Source organism: Anser cygnoides, chromosome 11, assembly GCF_040182565.1.
Source record: "Anser cygnoides isolate HZ-2024a breed goose chromosome 11, Taihu_goose_T2T_genome, whole genome shotgun sequence".
In the NCBI taxonomy this organism is placed as follows: domain Eukaryota; kingdom Metazoa; phylum Chordata; class Aves; order Anseriformes; family Anatidae; genus Anser; species Anser cygnoides.
In genome coordinates, this window is record NC_089883.1 from 9,904,987 (window position 1) to 9,919,979 (window position 14,993).

General features: G+C 37.0%; 1 protein-coding gene across 9 annotated transcripts in view; it reads right to left on the reverse strand.

The window, feature by feature from the left end:
- Window positions 1–14,993, reverse strand: part of ADAMTSL3 (ADAMTS like 3) — a 202,564-nt gene that overhangs the window by 28,719 nt on the left and 158,852 nt on the right. For all 9 annotated transcript variants that reach the window (XR_007166140.2, XM_048071863.2, XM_067003899.1 and 6 more), the window contains 5 exons: window positions 13,622–13,908; window positions 6,355–6,484; window positions 5,099–5,291; window positions 4,263–4,442; window positions 3,323–3,476 (listed from right to left, as the gene is read on the reverse strand). Coding sequence is in view for 8 of the 9 variants with exons in the window: in XM_048071863.2 (XP_047927820.2) it covers window positions 3,323–3,476; window positions 4,263–4,442; window positions 5,099–5,291; window positions 6,355–6,484; window positions 13,622–13,908 (944 nt within the window). In the remaining variant the exon portion in view is untranslated. The remainder of the gene's footprint in view (window positions 1–3,322; window positions 3,477–4,262; window positions 4,443–5,098; window positions 5,292–6,354; window positions 6,485–13,621; window positions 13,909–14,993) is intronic.

Genomic DNA, 14,993 nt, shown 5'->3' on the forward strand with positions numbered 1-14,993 from the left:
AGCACTAGGTAGGTGAGAAAGAAAGCAATCTAGGAGGGGAGCAAGGGCACACACCCCCTGAGCTCATTCCATGCACAATGAAATTGGCCAGCTGGGAAGAGTCGGGAAACACTCTACACGGGCGCTAGAAAACAATTCAATTGTATTTGGTGACCCAGCCTTTTGGTACGTGACAGAAAAACTCTGAGCCTGCAGAATGAGTTGATGAGCCAGAAAATGGACACAAATACAAACGCTCTTCAATTGCCTGAATTTGAAACCATTACTACTATTCCACTTGGTAGGTACATAAATAAAATGACAACCACATTGATGGCACACGAACGATATTTGAAAAACTGCATGCTTCTTCATATACATATGCTTCAAATATGCTGTGAGGAAATAGGTGAAAAGCTAAATGTTTCAAGCATTCAATAAGTGTGTACACTATATGAACTACACCCTAGAGTGCATTCTTATGCTTATAAAACAAAATGGTTATTTTCAATGTTTTGGGTAATGAGTTCAGACCAGTGGGGATATCATGGTTTCATAATTACACAGCTTTTATATCAGTATTCGTTATCCAGATACATGGTTCCCTCAACCATTTCACATGGTACAACAAATAAATTGCTTTAGGCACTCAGTTTACTAAAATTATTAAACTAGTGTCCTGTTTTTAATAAGTTATTGGGCCCCAAATATTATTTTTTAGGGAAATGTTCCAATATTAAATCTTCGATTTCCAAAATCCAACTTACAGACACAGTAAGTGTAACTTTAAACACACAAATTAAAATACTTCAGGCTGTGCTCTGTTTACACTAGTTATTCCAACATGGAATTAAATCCAGTGCATACTTATAAATATGTTAACAAGTCTCATCCATTTCTTCTTTTTAAGACAAAAAAAAAAAAAAAAGAAAGACCACTAACTCTCATTAGCAGTTCAACACTAAAGGGTGTGTATATTTTTACTGGTGACTGGCGAGCAAGATTAGGAGTGAAACAAAGTTCAGAGCTGTGGATGGCAGGCCATGTAAATATATAAGGTCATATAAATATATAAGGCCACATAAGTGTTTCTAGATCCTTAGTATCATCCAGTCTTGCAGCTGCTGAGGTAATGGACTGTTTGGGAGAGTTTTTTCTACGAGGTAAATCTCACTTAATGATTAGATTGTACTGGAGCCATTGGACCTCATTATCACCTGGTACAAATCCATCTGAGTGTATGACCTCTAATGGTCCTGTGCAGCTTTAGCTGGGCGTCAGGTCCTGGTGACCTCAGGGATAGACGGGTGTTATTTCCTTTTTCTCAGAGTCAGGAATGTTCTGACTTAATAGGACCAATATTAAGTAGAAAACTGCTTCAATCACTAGTCCCAGGGTAAAAGATGAAGTATAAAAAGCCCCAGCACTGTCATGAGACAATAAAAATGAAGGAGCTCATCTGAGCCACGGATGAGAACCAAGAACCCCTAAGAGCATGCATGCCATGCACCACACTAAAGAGTCTGCTTCACCCTTCATTGCTAGCCATCTGCCACCTGAAGGCCATGTTATATTCCTGCCTTCTATCCACTCCCCCTTCAGGGGGGCCTGAATCCACAGCTGCAGGAGGAGGAGATGCCTCCTGCACGTTACTGTGAATCCAAAGGCTGCTGCTGCTGCCCTGGCTCCTTCTGCAAAACCCAGATTGAAACTAGGTGTATGGACATGTCTCGCCTTCCCCTGCCCTCCTGTTCTGTAGCCAGGTACTTGCCATGTAGACCTGAGCTGCAGGGCCTCCCTTGCAGCAAACAGTTCTGGAGATGAAGGGAGAGAACAGTGGGATAACTTTGGTCACTTTGATCCATATTCATTCAGTTCAATCACAATCCCTGCGCAGCCCAGTGTCCTGCTTTTTTGGCACTGTGGTGGAAGCTGACAATGTAATTTTAATATCAGTCTGTGCTATGCAATTTGCAAACCAGCTAAACTGCCATTCAACTATCCACAATTAATTAAATTCAGATAGATATGCAGCTCAAAATATTTTATTAAACCTTATGCCAAGGACATTCCTGAAAGTCCACAGGGCTTTATTTAAGTGGAGTTTTGAACCTCAGGATTTTGGCATGTTAATCTGAAATGCAGGCCAGGAAAAGAAGTTTCATATTATGTATGAATCAGTAATTATTCTATTTCTTATTTTGTTTTGTGAATAATTTTTAAAGCAAAGCCTCAAAATTTATAAAGTAGCTGTTTCTTGATAGCACTATGAATTGGGTCAAAACATGTCTATCTTTGTGATCTGTGATCAAAAGCAGGCCACTAATGAAAGCTTTTGGTTTTCCTCAGCCCCATACCTAAAAAGTGATAGTCTCATTTTTTTCCTTTCTGTTCAGCTCCCTGCTCCCCAAACCTATGAAATGATATTCTCATTTACAAAGGAAGGAGAGGCCAAGTTTTGTCTTAATGAAACAGCATTTAGAACTGCTCATTGTAAATTACTGTATGTAATTGAACATACATTATCACAGAATCATAAAATGGTTTGGCTTGGAAGAAACCTTAAAGATCATCTAATTCCAACTCCCCCTGCCATGGGCAGGGAAAACTCCCACTAGACCATTGTATTGGCAAGGTATTTCCATGGCAGTTACACATATGCAATTTGTACAACTACCATCAGTATCATAACCGGATTGTGCCCAAATTATACAATTCCTATAGACAGCTTTTTCTTAATAGATTTTTATACATAGTAATAAAAATACTGTGATTTTTAATTAATTAATTAATTTTGTTTACTGTCATCAATTCCTACAAAACTCATGAGACTGGAATTCTCATTTCTATAAGGAAAGACAGAAATTACACCTACAGTTATCACTGGCACAGAATGTCAGGTTTTGATTTGTACCATAATAGACTAAATGTCCAGTGTAATACAAACACGCAATGAAAACACAAGCCAGAACTGGATTCTTAATTTTTCTAACATCCTTTGAAATTTATACTCAATTGACAGATGTTTTCACAGTTGGGATACTGTAAAGGATAAAAGAAAAAATCAAATCAAATGTAGGTGAGTATGAGTGTGAGAGGTACATAACATTAAAGTGTATTCAGAAACTACTTCTTTAGAACCTGGCCTTTATTTGTGACTGGAACAAAATAAATTAAGAGCAATCCTGTTATCACTGGTCTAGTAATTGTGACATTCCATTTATTCCAGATTAGTAATGTTATGAAAGTATAGGGAGATGAGTGAATTAACCTGTGTACAGATATTTCTTCATAAATATATCGTTCCAAATCAACAGGAAACTACATAAAGTAACATACTTACTGTTGCAGTCATTCAGCTGACAAGACCTTACAAGCAGTGAAGGAGACAGACCACTACACATTGATCCATTTAGTGCAACATATTGGCCCTTTGCTGTTCGGTTTTGGCAGGCAACTTTCCTTCTCTGGATTCCAACACCGCAGCTTACTGAGCACTGTGAAAGGAAGGATGCAAACTAAACTTGCTGTCCCATGCCACACATACTAATTTTAAACAGTTTGAGAGAGACAGAGAGCTCTCTTCTCCATATGAATCCTTGTGTTATCCAGACATTAAACCCTCTGCACTTTTCCAAGCAATAAGATTATAAGATAGCTAACTTGTCCCAGCAAGCAACTCGGGAACGATTAAAATAACATGACAGTATTTCTTTATGTCCAACCATGGGGAGAACAGAGCAATGCGATCTATTATCTCAGAGAAACAAATCAGCACGTTCTAAAGAGTCTGTGTCAAGTCTCTCAGCCCATTCTCCTAGTTCATATTGCACAAACATGAATTGCAGCTTCTAAATGCCCTCCTATAAATCTTTTTGAACAGGGAGTGGTAGCATGCTTACATTAAATGGGAAAGGAGAAAATGTGACGGAATAAAGCAAAGATTTGCTTTTCAGAAGCTGTACTATAAAATAATTGATAGCTAAAATATCAAATATTAAATACCAAACTATGTCTGGCAGAATGCATGCAATACATTGTAGCTTTTCTTTCAGCAACCCAAACACAGCTCTGGAAGAGGGACATAAACAGCCTGATTGTAGGCAGGGATGCACAACAACTGTATGCACAGTTTAGTCTAGGTACGTGTCTTGCAAAACCTTCAGCTACCCTGTGAGTTTACTGCTCCAATCACCCACTATTCACTCAAGTAGAATTCTATAGAGATCATGTTGTAAATGAAGGTTTTGGAGCCTCCCCCCCCCGGGTTGGGAGCGGCTCACCTTGGACCATTCTCCTACAATGAGCTGAGGAGGACAGTCAACTTTTGCACATGGTTTAGTAGTTGGCAATTTAGGTTCCTGGCAGGTGTCGTCAGAGAGTTTCAGGAAGCTTCCGTCTGTCAACAGTTGCTTACAGTACACTTTGCGGGTCTGGATCCCTCCTCCACAAGTACATGAACACTGAGAAGAAAAGAACATAGCATGTAGACCTGCATGTACGTCTGTGCTTATGTATCACACCATTATGGCACATAAACACTGAAAGGCTCCTCATAGTTATGCACACTTGAAAAATGACATCAAGTTTCAGTTAAAAAGCAAGCAGCTTGTAGAAAATTCTTCGGTTAAAACGTTTAGTTAATATATTAAAAATGAGGAGAAGTTAACCCACCTGAATGCAATTAAATAGCAGAAATCTTAAAGAAAACATGCATTTTACATGTAGATCTGACCATGCCCTGCATCAGTTAATATACCTACTGTGAGTTAGGAAACATTGTTCTTGAGATAAATAAACAAACAAATATCTTCAAAAGTATATTATTGCATTTGCACAGTATAGAAAGAGAGGTGATGTCTGGAGTAACTGATATCCAGCATTTTGAAATCCTTTTAAAAAAAACACAACTTACCACCTCATCCTGTCAGTACTCATTGGTGTAGTAGTGAAAAGAGGTATTTTTGATTCTGGATTGATTTATTCTAATGAAATTAGTTGAAACTCTTAAAATCAATATCTAGAAGCTATGTTCTATGTTATTCAGGCCAGAAATTTTGAAGTACCTAACCAGAGGAACACTGCTTACATTTAAACTGTTTCTATAACCCAGTCATACCTGTTGCCATTCCTCAACATGCCAAACAGGGGGACAATCAATCTGGTTGCAGGCTTGCAAAGAATGAGGCTTTTTGTCTTTGCAGTCCTCAGTAGCAACCGTAGGCCCTCCTGGCTGCTGGCAGTATACATCTCTCGTCTGTATCCCAACTCCACAGGTAGCTGAGCACTGTCTCCAGGGGCCGGTTTGCCACCTATTCCAAGAACACAGCCAAAAGATCATGTTTTAGCAACTCACTTTGGATAAGGAGAAATCAAACCCAAACAGAACCTAGCAAAAAATAACTGAAGGCATATTTATTGATAGATGGATGAAACATCCCTTTGGTTTGGCTGGTAGGCCAAGCTAGATTTATAAACTTACCAGGAAGGAAGAAATGCACAAGTATTCACAATAAAGTAATAGACTTATGTCAAAGGAAATTTATTTGACTCCAGAATTTACTTGAAAAATGCTTCTAATAAAAAGACATGCACACACACAAAAAGAAACAAAACCAAGAAATCAATAAAAAAATAGCCTGTTGGCAACCTACTGACATTTACTTTTATAAATGTAAATATGTAAATAGACCTTTCTTACATTTACAAAACTTTCTTTAATTGTGTATACATTTTCTATAAAACATCCTCTTCCTGTTAACTTTTATTCCCTACATTTTGCAGGAGGTGGTTTCTGCAAACACATTTTAGAAACAATATGCAAAGGATCACGGATGTCAGATCAAAAGTGGGTAAATAAGGCAACACATGTCAAAATTTCACATATGGCCCTTACAAGTGACCAAACTAGCTAAGTTTACTTGGATTTAGACTTTTTTTTGTTGTTGTTCTTTTCCCAGGATCTCCATGCATACGTAAGAAATCCGTAAGAACTAGATGGGGCTACCAGAAAGGCATTAAATTAGAATAACTTTAAATCATAATTTCAGTCTATTTTTTCATTCAGTAAGAATTGAAAGTACTTTGTTTTTTAGTGAAAATTTTCAAACAGTTAAGGCTGTTTTTCCAGCTCTGGAGAACATCTTCACAGAAGAGATTTCCCTGTTTAATTAGTGAGATGTAAAGAGTGGAAAAAGAGTGAAGAAAAAAAATCACAATCCATCATCAAACACAATCCAAAAATTTTGTTAAAGACGGAAGTAGTGAAACTTCATCCCAAAACAAGACTTGCAATCTGGACGTTTTCTGAGAAATCAATGTTTATTTAAATTATATTGTGGCAAAAAAATGTTTAATTTCATTATTACAGTGTACCTTGGAGGACAAAGCTTGATATTGCAAGCCCGAGTCATTGGTGGAGGTCTCTTGGAATTGTCACACAGGGTTTCATTGACGGCTTGTTTTGTTTCTACATGCAGACACATTGCAATGGCTTCTTGTGTTCCTGGATTAAAAAGGAAAACACTCATGAAACACTGAAGACAGATGAGATTTCTGTAAAGCTTACTCTTGAATACCACTCAGTAAAAAAGCTCCAAACACTGAATGTGATGGCAGGCTTAAAAGTAACCTCTCAAGTCAAAACCAATACTGAGATAGTTTATCCATTTAATCTTCAAAATGTATTTGTGAGTTATATGTAGAAACTGCTCCTGTGATATTTAAAATGCTTGCTTTGACTTTCTACCTCTTTGAAAACCAGCAGAAAATATACTCTCTCTCCCTCTCTCCACCAGCAGATTCTACATCTGCCTGGCTGTATAATGGTCTCAGGCCAACTAACGGTGTCATTGCCAAAACCAGGGTACAAGTGATACCTTCTCACTAACCTTGAATTTAAGGAGCCAGAGATCTGTGAAAGACGTAATAAAAAATGCAGAAAACTTGCAAAACAAAAGTCAGGAGAATGGCTATCTAAACATAGCCTCTATGACAAAGGTCCAAAGAGGTGCGATAGTTTTGCTGAAGGCAGCAAATCGGACCCAGTCCTGAGCTTTCCTTACTCGTGACCATTCTTGGCACCTTCTGATCTGCAGCGCTTACAACCTGGATCTTATTACTGAAACATGAAAGATTACTAATACTCAAATTTCTGTGAGTTGAAAAAGAAATGTAATAGAATTTTGCTTTAGAACAAGTCAGCTTAGCAAATGCACATTTAGTGAACTTTTAAAAATTATTATTTTAAAACTTTTTAACTATCCAATCTTATATATCATTGTTTAGTATGAAAGCCTTGCTCCATTTCAAAGCTCACCCATATATACACAAAAGACAAGACAGCTTGTGAAGTACTTTGAGGATCCTGCGTATCTGGGATGTTCTATGTGAGCAATGTTAATGATCATAATCCCATAGAACAGAAAAGCACTGAAATGCTGAAATCTATATTTTGCTGCTTCCAGGTAAAAATGGGTTCTGATGAGTCACAGTTGAAAGAACTTAAATCCATTTCCTTATCCTTCCTTTATCTCCAGTGATTTTGTAAGGATACAAAGCTGCTTTCAGCAGAAGCTTTTATTTTTCTTACGACCAACTTATAAGGTTTCAAAAGGGGTTGCATTTCTAACTAGAAACCTTCACTAACCACTTCATGGTATCACCTATGACAATACCTCACAACATGACCACTATTGCTACACAGAGGCTACTACAAGTACTCCTGTTTCTGTGTCAACTGTACATCAGGAAAGGTTTCTTGGCTGATCATTAGCTGCTCTGGTCTCAGTGGGCTCGTTGATGGATCAGACACAAAATTCTGTGTCCATGCCAAGGGTCCATATTTCTCCATCTTTTACAACACATTCATGAACACTGTCATTCTTTTCATGAGCCAACAGTTCCTTCCATTTATAAATAATTCCGATGTACTCCAGCAAACAAGCCAGCCCAGGTCATGATCCTTCTCTGAGACACATAAACTGGTCCAACTACTTCAGACACTTCAGCAGGTATAGACCAGCAGTGATTTTTCCCAATAACATACATTCCAATTTCTTTTAGGCTCTCTGGTAGACCTCTAGATCCCCTGTGGGACTCATTTGCAGTTGAAAGACCTTGTTATATAAATGTTTTGACTACATCTACAAAGTAATGAATTTTTATAGAACAGAAGACCTGACCTTAAATATGATTGACAACCTATTCATTGCTATTACATCAAAGTATTGATAATTACATTAACATAGAACACACACATTGAGTATAACATACTTCACTGTCAGAGCTGAGAGTAAGCCTTTAACAAATACCATGAGGCAATAAACACAGACGTGAAAATGCTCAAGCAAAAGAAAGCTGTAAATACATGTTTTCTGGAACTCTACTATTTTTTCTTGACTAACAACCATGATAATCAGAAGTTTTCTGTCCAATTCTCCCCATGTGTTTGTTTAACAAGAGCAGCTTCCCTGTCCCCTTACATACATCGGAAATGCCCACCTGACAGTCTGCAGGTGAGAAACAAAGTTTTAGAAATTGTCTTCTGGCAGGAGCTTATGAATGACATTACCAGGCAAGCAGTGAAGCACACATAAAGCATCCATATAATCTCTATTTTCAGTCAAAAACTACTCTGTGCTATGCACCTTCAACTTTGCTGATCTCACTGCATTCCTGTGGGAAAACTATACTCAGAGGTGATGTTGCTCTAGACCAGGTTGTGATAAGTAATATCTTCTTAATATCTCACACAAAAAGGAGGGGAATGAAATGAAATTCCATTCAGACCATCTAAGTCAGCAGTAATCGCATGGGAACTTTATATCACAGTGTTATAAAAATTAAATTGGTCAGCCAAATGAACAAAAGGCATGTCGTACCAGGTGACTGAAGCTTGCCACCTGGAGTTCATTAAACCACTTCTGCCTTTCAGCACAACCTACCTAACTTTCATTGTGTTACCAGAATAAAACATTGATAATGTTGTGTATCCTTCATTTGACTTAACTACAGGGCACAAACTGAAGTAGTAATTCCTCCCCACGGGGGCTTTATTTCAAGAAAAACTGCACCCTCATTTCATGCTGTAAGGACAAAACATATATTGCAGAGCTGTTAAAACATCCTCCTTCCCCCTCCTTCCTGTTCCTTGGTTTTCAGTTTAAGGACTCTATTCAATAAATAACTACACCTAATTGATGCAGCATTTGCTTGAGCGTAGTTGTCAAAACGTCTCAACAATTAGTCAGATTTCTCACCCCCAACTATAATTTTACATTAGTTGGGAACTTCAGTCGTGGATAAATTTCTTATTCTATGTAAATTGGAAAATGGAAAAATCCATTATTCAAACAAGCAAAGTTTTATATGTATGCCTTTCTTGACTTATAATATAAACATAGTAGATAATTTAACTAAAACATTATGTATGCAGCAGGGAGCATTAAGTATTTTTACAGTAATCTGATGCACTATTGTAGTAATTATCCTACTATTCAGTGAAATAGAATATTTTCTATTTTAACCCAGCATTCAAACCACATACATTTACATTCTTTTACAAGCTTTTCTGTGCAGTGAAATATACAGTGTATGAAGCTGTGTTAAAAGATCAGAATGCCTGGAAATAAAAGAAAAATCACAGACTTTTTGTTTCTGCCTTTTACTTATTTATTTAAGAGTAAAAAGAAAATGGGGGTTGAAAGTTGCTGTGTGTGTAAGAGGTTGGATGTCTTCAGCTGTGTGCCTGGAAGAGGAAGGACAGACATTTATTTCTATCAGACATTCGCTGTTTGATGACTGCTTAAAAACATGCACTATCAGTTGAAAACAACTCAGAAGAAGTTCCAAGTCTGACATGTGCTTAAGCCTTTCTGTAAATCTATTCACACTGGCAATGCTATTATATGCTCCTTCTGCAAAAAAGTAAACAGTTAGCCTCTGTAGTTAATGAAACCAGTTAAAGGAGTAACCAGTTACCAAATTGCCTATAACAATATAGCAAATGCTCTCGACTTTACTTGCAAGATTCACAACAGCCATTGTTTTCCTTAAAAAAACCTTAGATTTGGCTAGAATCCATTGGGTTTTTAAGAATCTCAGGTTTCTTATAAATAAAATAGTAAATTTCTAGCCATTATGGTCCAGACAAGAGCCTGAAAACAAAACTTGACTGCACCCTAAAGGTTCCAAAGCCACAACCTGCGGGGGAGGGGGAATAAATAAATAAAAAAAAAAAAAAAAAAAAAAGGAAGTGCTTATGTATTTATTTTTAATCTTATTATTTTTAAGCCTATATAATGATTTTGGAGGGCCTGAATCATAATTTTTGAAGTACTTGGAATATAAATAACATTTTAGAATAGAGACCCAGAAAGAGCTTGGTTATTTTTTATGTGGAGAACTTATCCATTTAAAATATTGTAGGCTAGTTAAATGATTGACAACACTAAAAAAATACTACAGTTTACAAGAAAAACATTTATTCTCATCAGGCATAGTCATTATTCTGATAATAACTATTGCTTCTCACTCATAATATTATGAAAATTAAACTTGTGCTTATGTTGAAGGCTCTGGCATCAGGACCAAAGATTTTCATATCGAAAAAAAAACATTCTGGGAAAACAAGGGCAAACCCTGAGACCTCCAAGCAATTTCTACTACAAAGAATACTCCTAGTCATCATTGCCACCAGAGCACACTGTTGGCTTATTTTCAGCTTGGGATTTCTTCAAGTACTGAAGATCTTTAGTTTTCAGGATTGTTACAGAGTTTCCTACAGATCTTAAAGGTGATGTCTGCCTGGTGAAAATCTGGACATCTGTTATTTGTACTCATGGAAAGATGGGTGAAAGAAGTATTAATTATGATAGGAGGCATAATACAACGTAGCAGTCCTCAAAGGCAGTAAGATTTATAGCACCCAACACGCTGCTTGACAAGCCACACAGATTTGGTGCAGAAAGTACACAAAATGACCCAATACTTATGTTACCAACGCTCTAGAATCTGGTAAACAGGGTGAACTGGAAAGTAAAGGTGATGTTAGATAATGTGCTGCAGATCGTTATCTTTCTGTAATTCTAATACCTCAAAAGCAATATTACCATCTGCATTTTTACATTTGGTTTGGAGATAGGCCAGAAGAGAGTTTAAATTAAAAGTCTAGTCTATATGAAGATTTAAAAAATGAAAAAGAAAGAAAAGTGCAAGTGACAAGCACTGAACCAGTGGTTCAGTCCTTGCTCATACCATGGCTATAAACCCTGTAGCCTACTTAGACCCTGCAGACTTTTCCCTCATTCAGAGAGGGACAACTGCTAAGAAAGGAGGGGGGAAGTTCCAAGGACACAGAAACCCACAGGAATTTATTTTAATAGCCACTACTAGATACATGTATTCTAGAGAAAAAGTGCCTAATATAATTTACATCACACTGGAATATTCCAAACTCAGACAACATTTATTTCTTGTAACTGAAGAGTTCATCTAGTTGAAATGAGATTTGAACATAAAACTTAGCAGAAAGGGATCAGATCCTTTGAACTACACAATGGAAAAATAGTAGACACAGTGAGATCATTAGTTAGTACACTGCAATAAGTTGGAAACAGAAGAGATGTCTGGTTTCCTTAAAACTATTTATCGGCAGGTAATTTTTGGTCTGTTTGAAAGTGTTTGCCAAGGCAGCAAGAAGACCAGAACTGATAGAAGGAAAAAATCACTACTACCTAACTAGCATAACAGTAAAGGACTTCTGAAGCAGTTCATTGATAAAATATCCTGACAACTTCCCACATTTCCCGGGAGCAGCACATAAGAAAAATGTCTAGACATAGTACCAGTGATACCACAGAAGTCTCAAGAACAGAAAAAGACATTTACTTTCAAACTTCTTTAAATGGCTCATTCCTACTGCACATCAAATGGTTAGGTTATTATGAGCACCTACAGGAAAATTCTGGGTCAGGCAACCTCACAAATTCACCACAGGGCAGAATTCATACTCAACTCCGTCAGGAACAAAATTAAGCCAGATGTGATTCTGTTCATCAGTCATTTTGAATTTCCTTTATACCAGCAAATGAAACTGCCGTCTTCAGTACAGCCTCCTTAAATTACCTTTAGTTTGCACTCTAAGTGTAATTTGTGAATGTTTTTGCATGGACAAACTCACATGTGAAAACACTGGCAATGCAAATATGCACGTGTAACAGCAGGCAAAGATTAGAGATGATTTCAGCCTAGACTTCCACTGATCTTTTCAAAATTCAGAAACTTTGGAGTCTTAGAACAACTCTGAGAAAGATGTTGGCTATAAAGTAATAAAGTACATTTAAGATGGCAATTAAATGATTTTACATTACAAAAATCACTTGGGATCTGAAATAAACTACAAATTCAGTAGTAATGAAAGCCTCATTTCTGCTTATTTCTAAAAACAATTCCCTCAAAATGAAGAAAAAGAGACACTGTAGCAATAGCTGTTGCTACCATCACACTGGTATACATACATAGTTGCACTATAGCCTTGCTGTTGGTCATGTCCACTGAAGGTAGTGGAGGAATAAGATGCATCACCTTTCGTGCATGTGATGTTATTCCTATGGATCAATATTATCAGCAAATAGCAGTAGTAAATGATAAAAGGATGCACTTATCAGTCACTTACCATAGCGTTCAGGGGCATCCATCCTGAATTCTGTCTTCAAGTTTTGAACTGGTGAATAGTACAAAAGAAGGCTGCTTTCTATGAGCTCTAGACTAGGCTCTTCACTTCCAATTGTAGCTGCTCTCCCCTTTCCTACATTTTTTATTTCTTCTATGGGTACAACTGTCTTCACTTCCCACTGATGTCATTATTCCTGTCATATATAGGTGTGTTCACAATTCCACTGCCTCCACTTAACACTTCATAACTCACTTCTGTGTTCAGTCCCAAAGTACTGTATGTAGTAGCAACACCAGCAACCTTGTCTAGTTACATGTACTTAGGACGACAGGGAGATTCGATTACATCCAAAAAGGAATGTGCCTAACTACCTGCAGACAGATGTATGGCACGGAGTTCCTATAGAGTGATATACTGTACCAAGACCTAAACAAACTCCTGTTTGCTCTTCAAGCTAGTCAGACTGAAAACAATCTATATTACACATAATTTTCTATGTGTAATAATATATAGAAAACAATTTTGTATTCCTACTCCACTGCAGAAAATTGTAGCATTTTGGAAGATAATGATTAATTAAAAAGGGAATTTATCAGGCCCATCACTGATGCATTAAATGTACTGTTACCACCAATTGCCTGGCAGCCAAGATTCCTGCAGCAATAAGACTGAAGAAAGTTTCTCTGGCAAAGAGTTCTTGCACTTTACTTAGTCAAATAAACCCTGCTGCTTGAATGTATGAAATAAAGAAAACATAGTTTAAATTACTCCACTGATAACCTAAAAAAAAAATATTAAAGTTGAAGCTCCATGTTTTTCTACATATCAGCATAGCTAGTTCGGGTTGACACTAATAGAAGAAACAGTAATTTCAAACAATTCCAAATTCTCACAGGTCAGGATTAAAAAAAAAAAAAAAGAAAAAGAAAAAAAAAGAGAGAGAAAAGAAAGGTTAAATAAAAGTACCTCCAAGACATGTGGCTGAACAAGGAGTAAAACCAATGTATTCCCAGTCATAAATCACACTCCCATCTTCAGCATGTGAAAATTCTGGTGTGTAGGGGACAGGATCACTGTCACAGGATGGCTGGTGACATACTCGTTCCGTGGGGGGCTTCTCATCTTCACATTCCTCCTCAGGCAGTTCTACCTCGGTCTGAGTAAATGCAAGAAGAATTCGGCACTTCACATCTCGCACCTGTATGCCATTGCCACATGTGGCACTGCATGGAGACCAAGGCTCTGGAATAAACCTGCAAATGATCACAGTGCAATAGAAACATTTGAATTTAACTCCATATACTTGTGTCCAGGTGTGCACAGAGACAGCATAGCTAAAACATAAATGTATGCCTATACACAAAGCAGGCAATGCATGCTACTATTCGATGTTTAAATTGAATGCATAATCAAGTGTGTTATTTTAAACCAGACCATTTCTCAAAATTCAATACAGAAGAAAAGATGTAGGAAAAAGGAAAAGAAGGCAAGAGCAAAAATAAATAAATAAATAAATAAAATCATGAGGAACAGGGAAAACTGTATCTTTTTAGGAGGGAAAAAGAAGACTTCATCGAGATCTCCTCACAAACTCCCACAGCAGAAAAAGAGGAAAAATTCCATGAAGACATAACTGTACAATACATTTAGCTCCCCAGGTACACAAAGTTAGGCATATACCAGAAGTGTATTTGCCATCTACTTAAATCTATGAGAAAGGCAGTCACCATTTGTCATACTAATAATCAGAGACCAGACAGAAGAAAAGCACTTTCAAATGTAGCCCTCTCCAGTGCGCAACACCTCAGGCTGTTCTTCAAGATTTAATCTTGTAAGAAGCCTCTCATCTTCAGTAAAGAGGTCTAACTAGCTCCGTCTATAATCCATCATTTTTATTAGGAGGTGTTTATGCTCCTGATGAACTGCAGTAAAATTTTATTTTACAGATCATGACTTTACTAAATAAAAGTAGTTTTCAGTCTATGATATTCTCTGACTTTGAGGGTCACATTAATATCTGATGATAATTTTCAATATGACACTAAAGCCACGGGGCTGAATTTCATTAATAAAGTCATCTAGAGTAGCTTTGGGGTACAATTTATAAGAAATCAAATAGAGTTTCACAGAACATTTTTTACAAAGGTTGCAGTTGCACATTATTATATGCTCAAATACAGATGATGATCAAAATACAGCTGGCAGACGTAAAAGAACATATTTGACCAATGCTAAAATGTATATGAAAGGAAAAAATCAAATTAGGATTCAAAGATTTTCTCCTTGTCTTTGATTAAGAATATTCTTCCTCTGTACTGTAGGAAAGCTGCCTTATGAA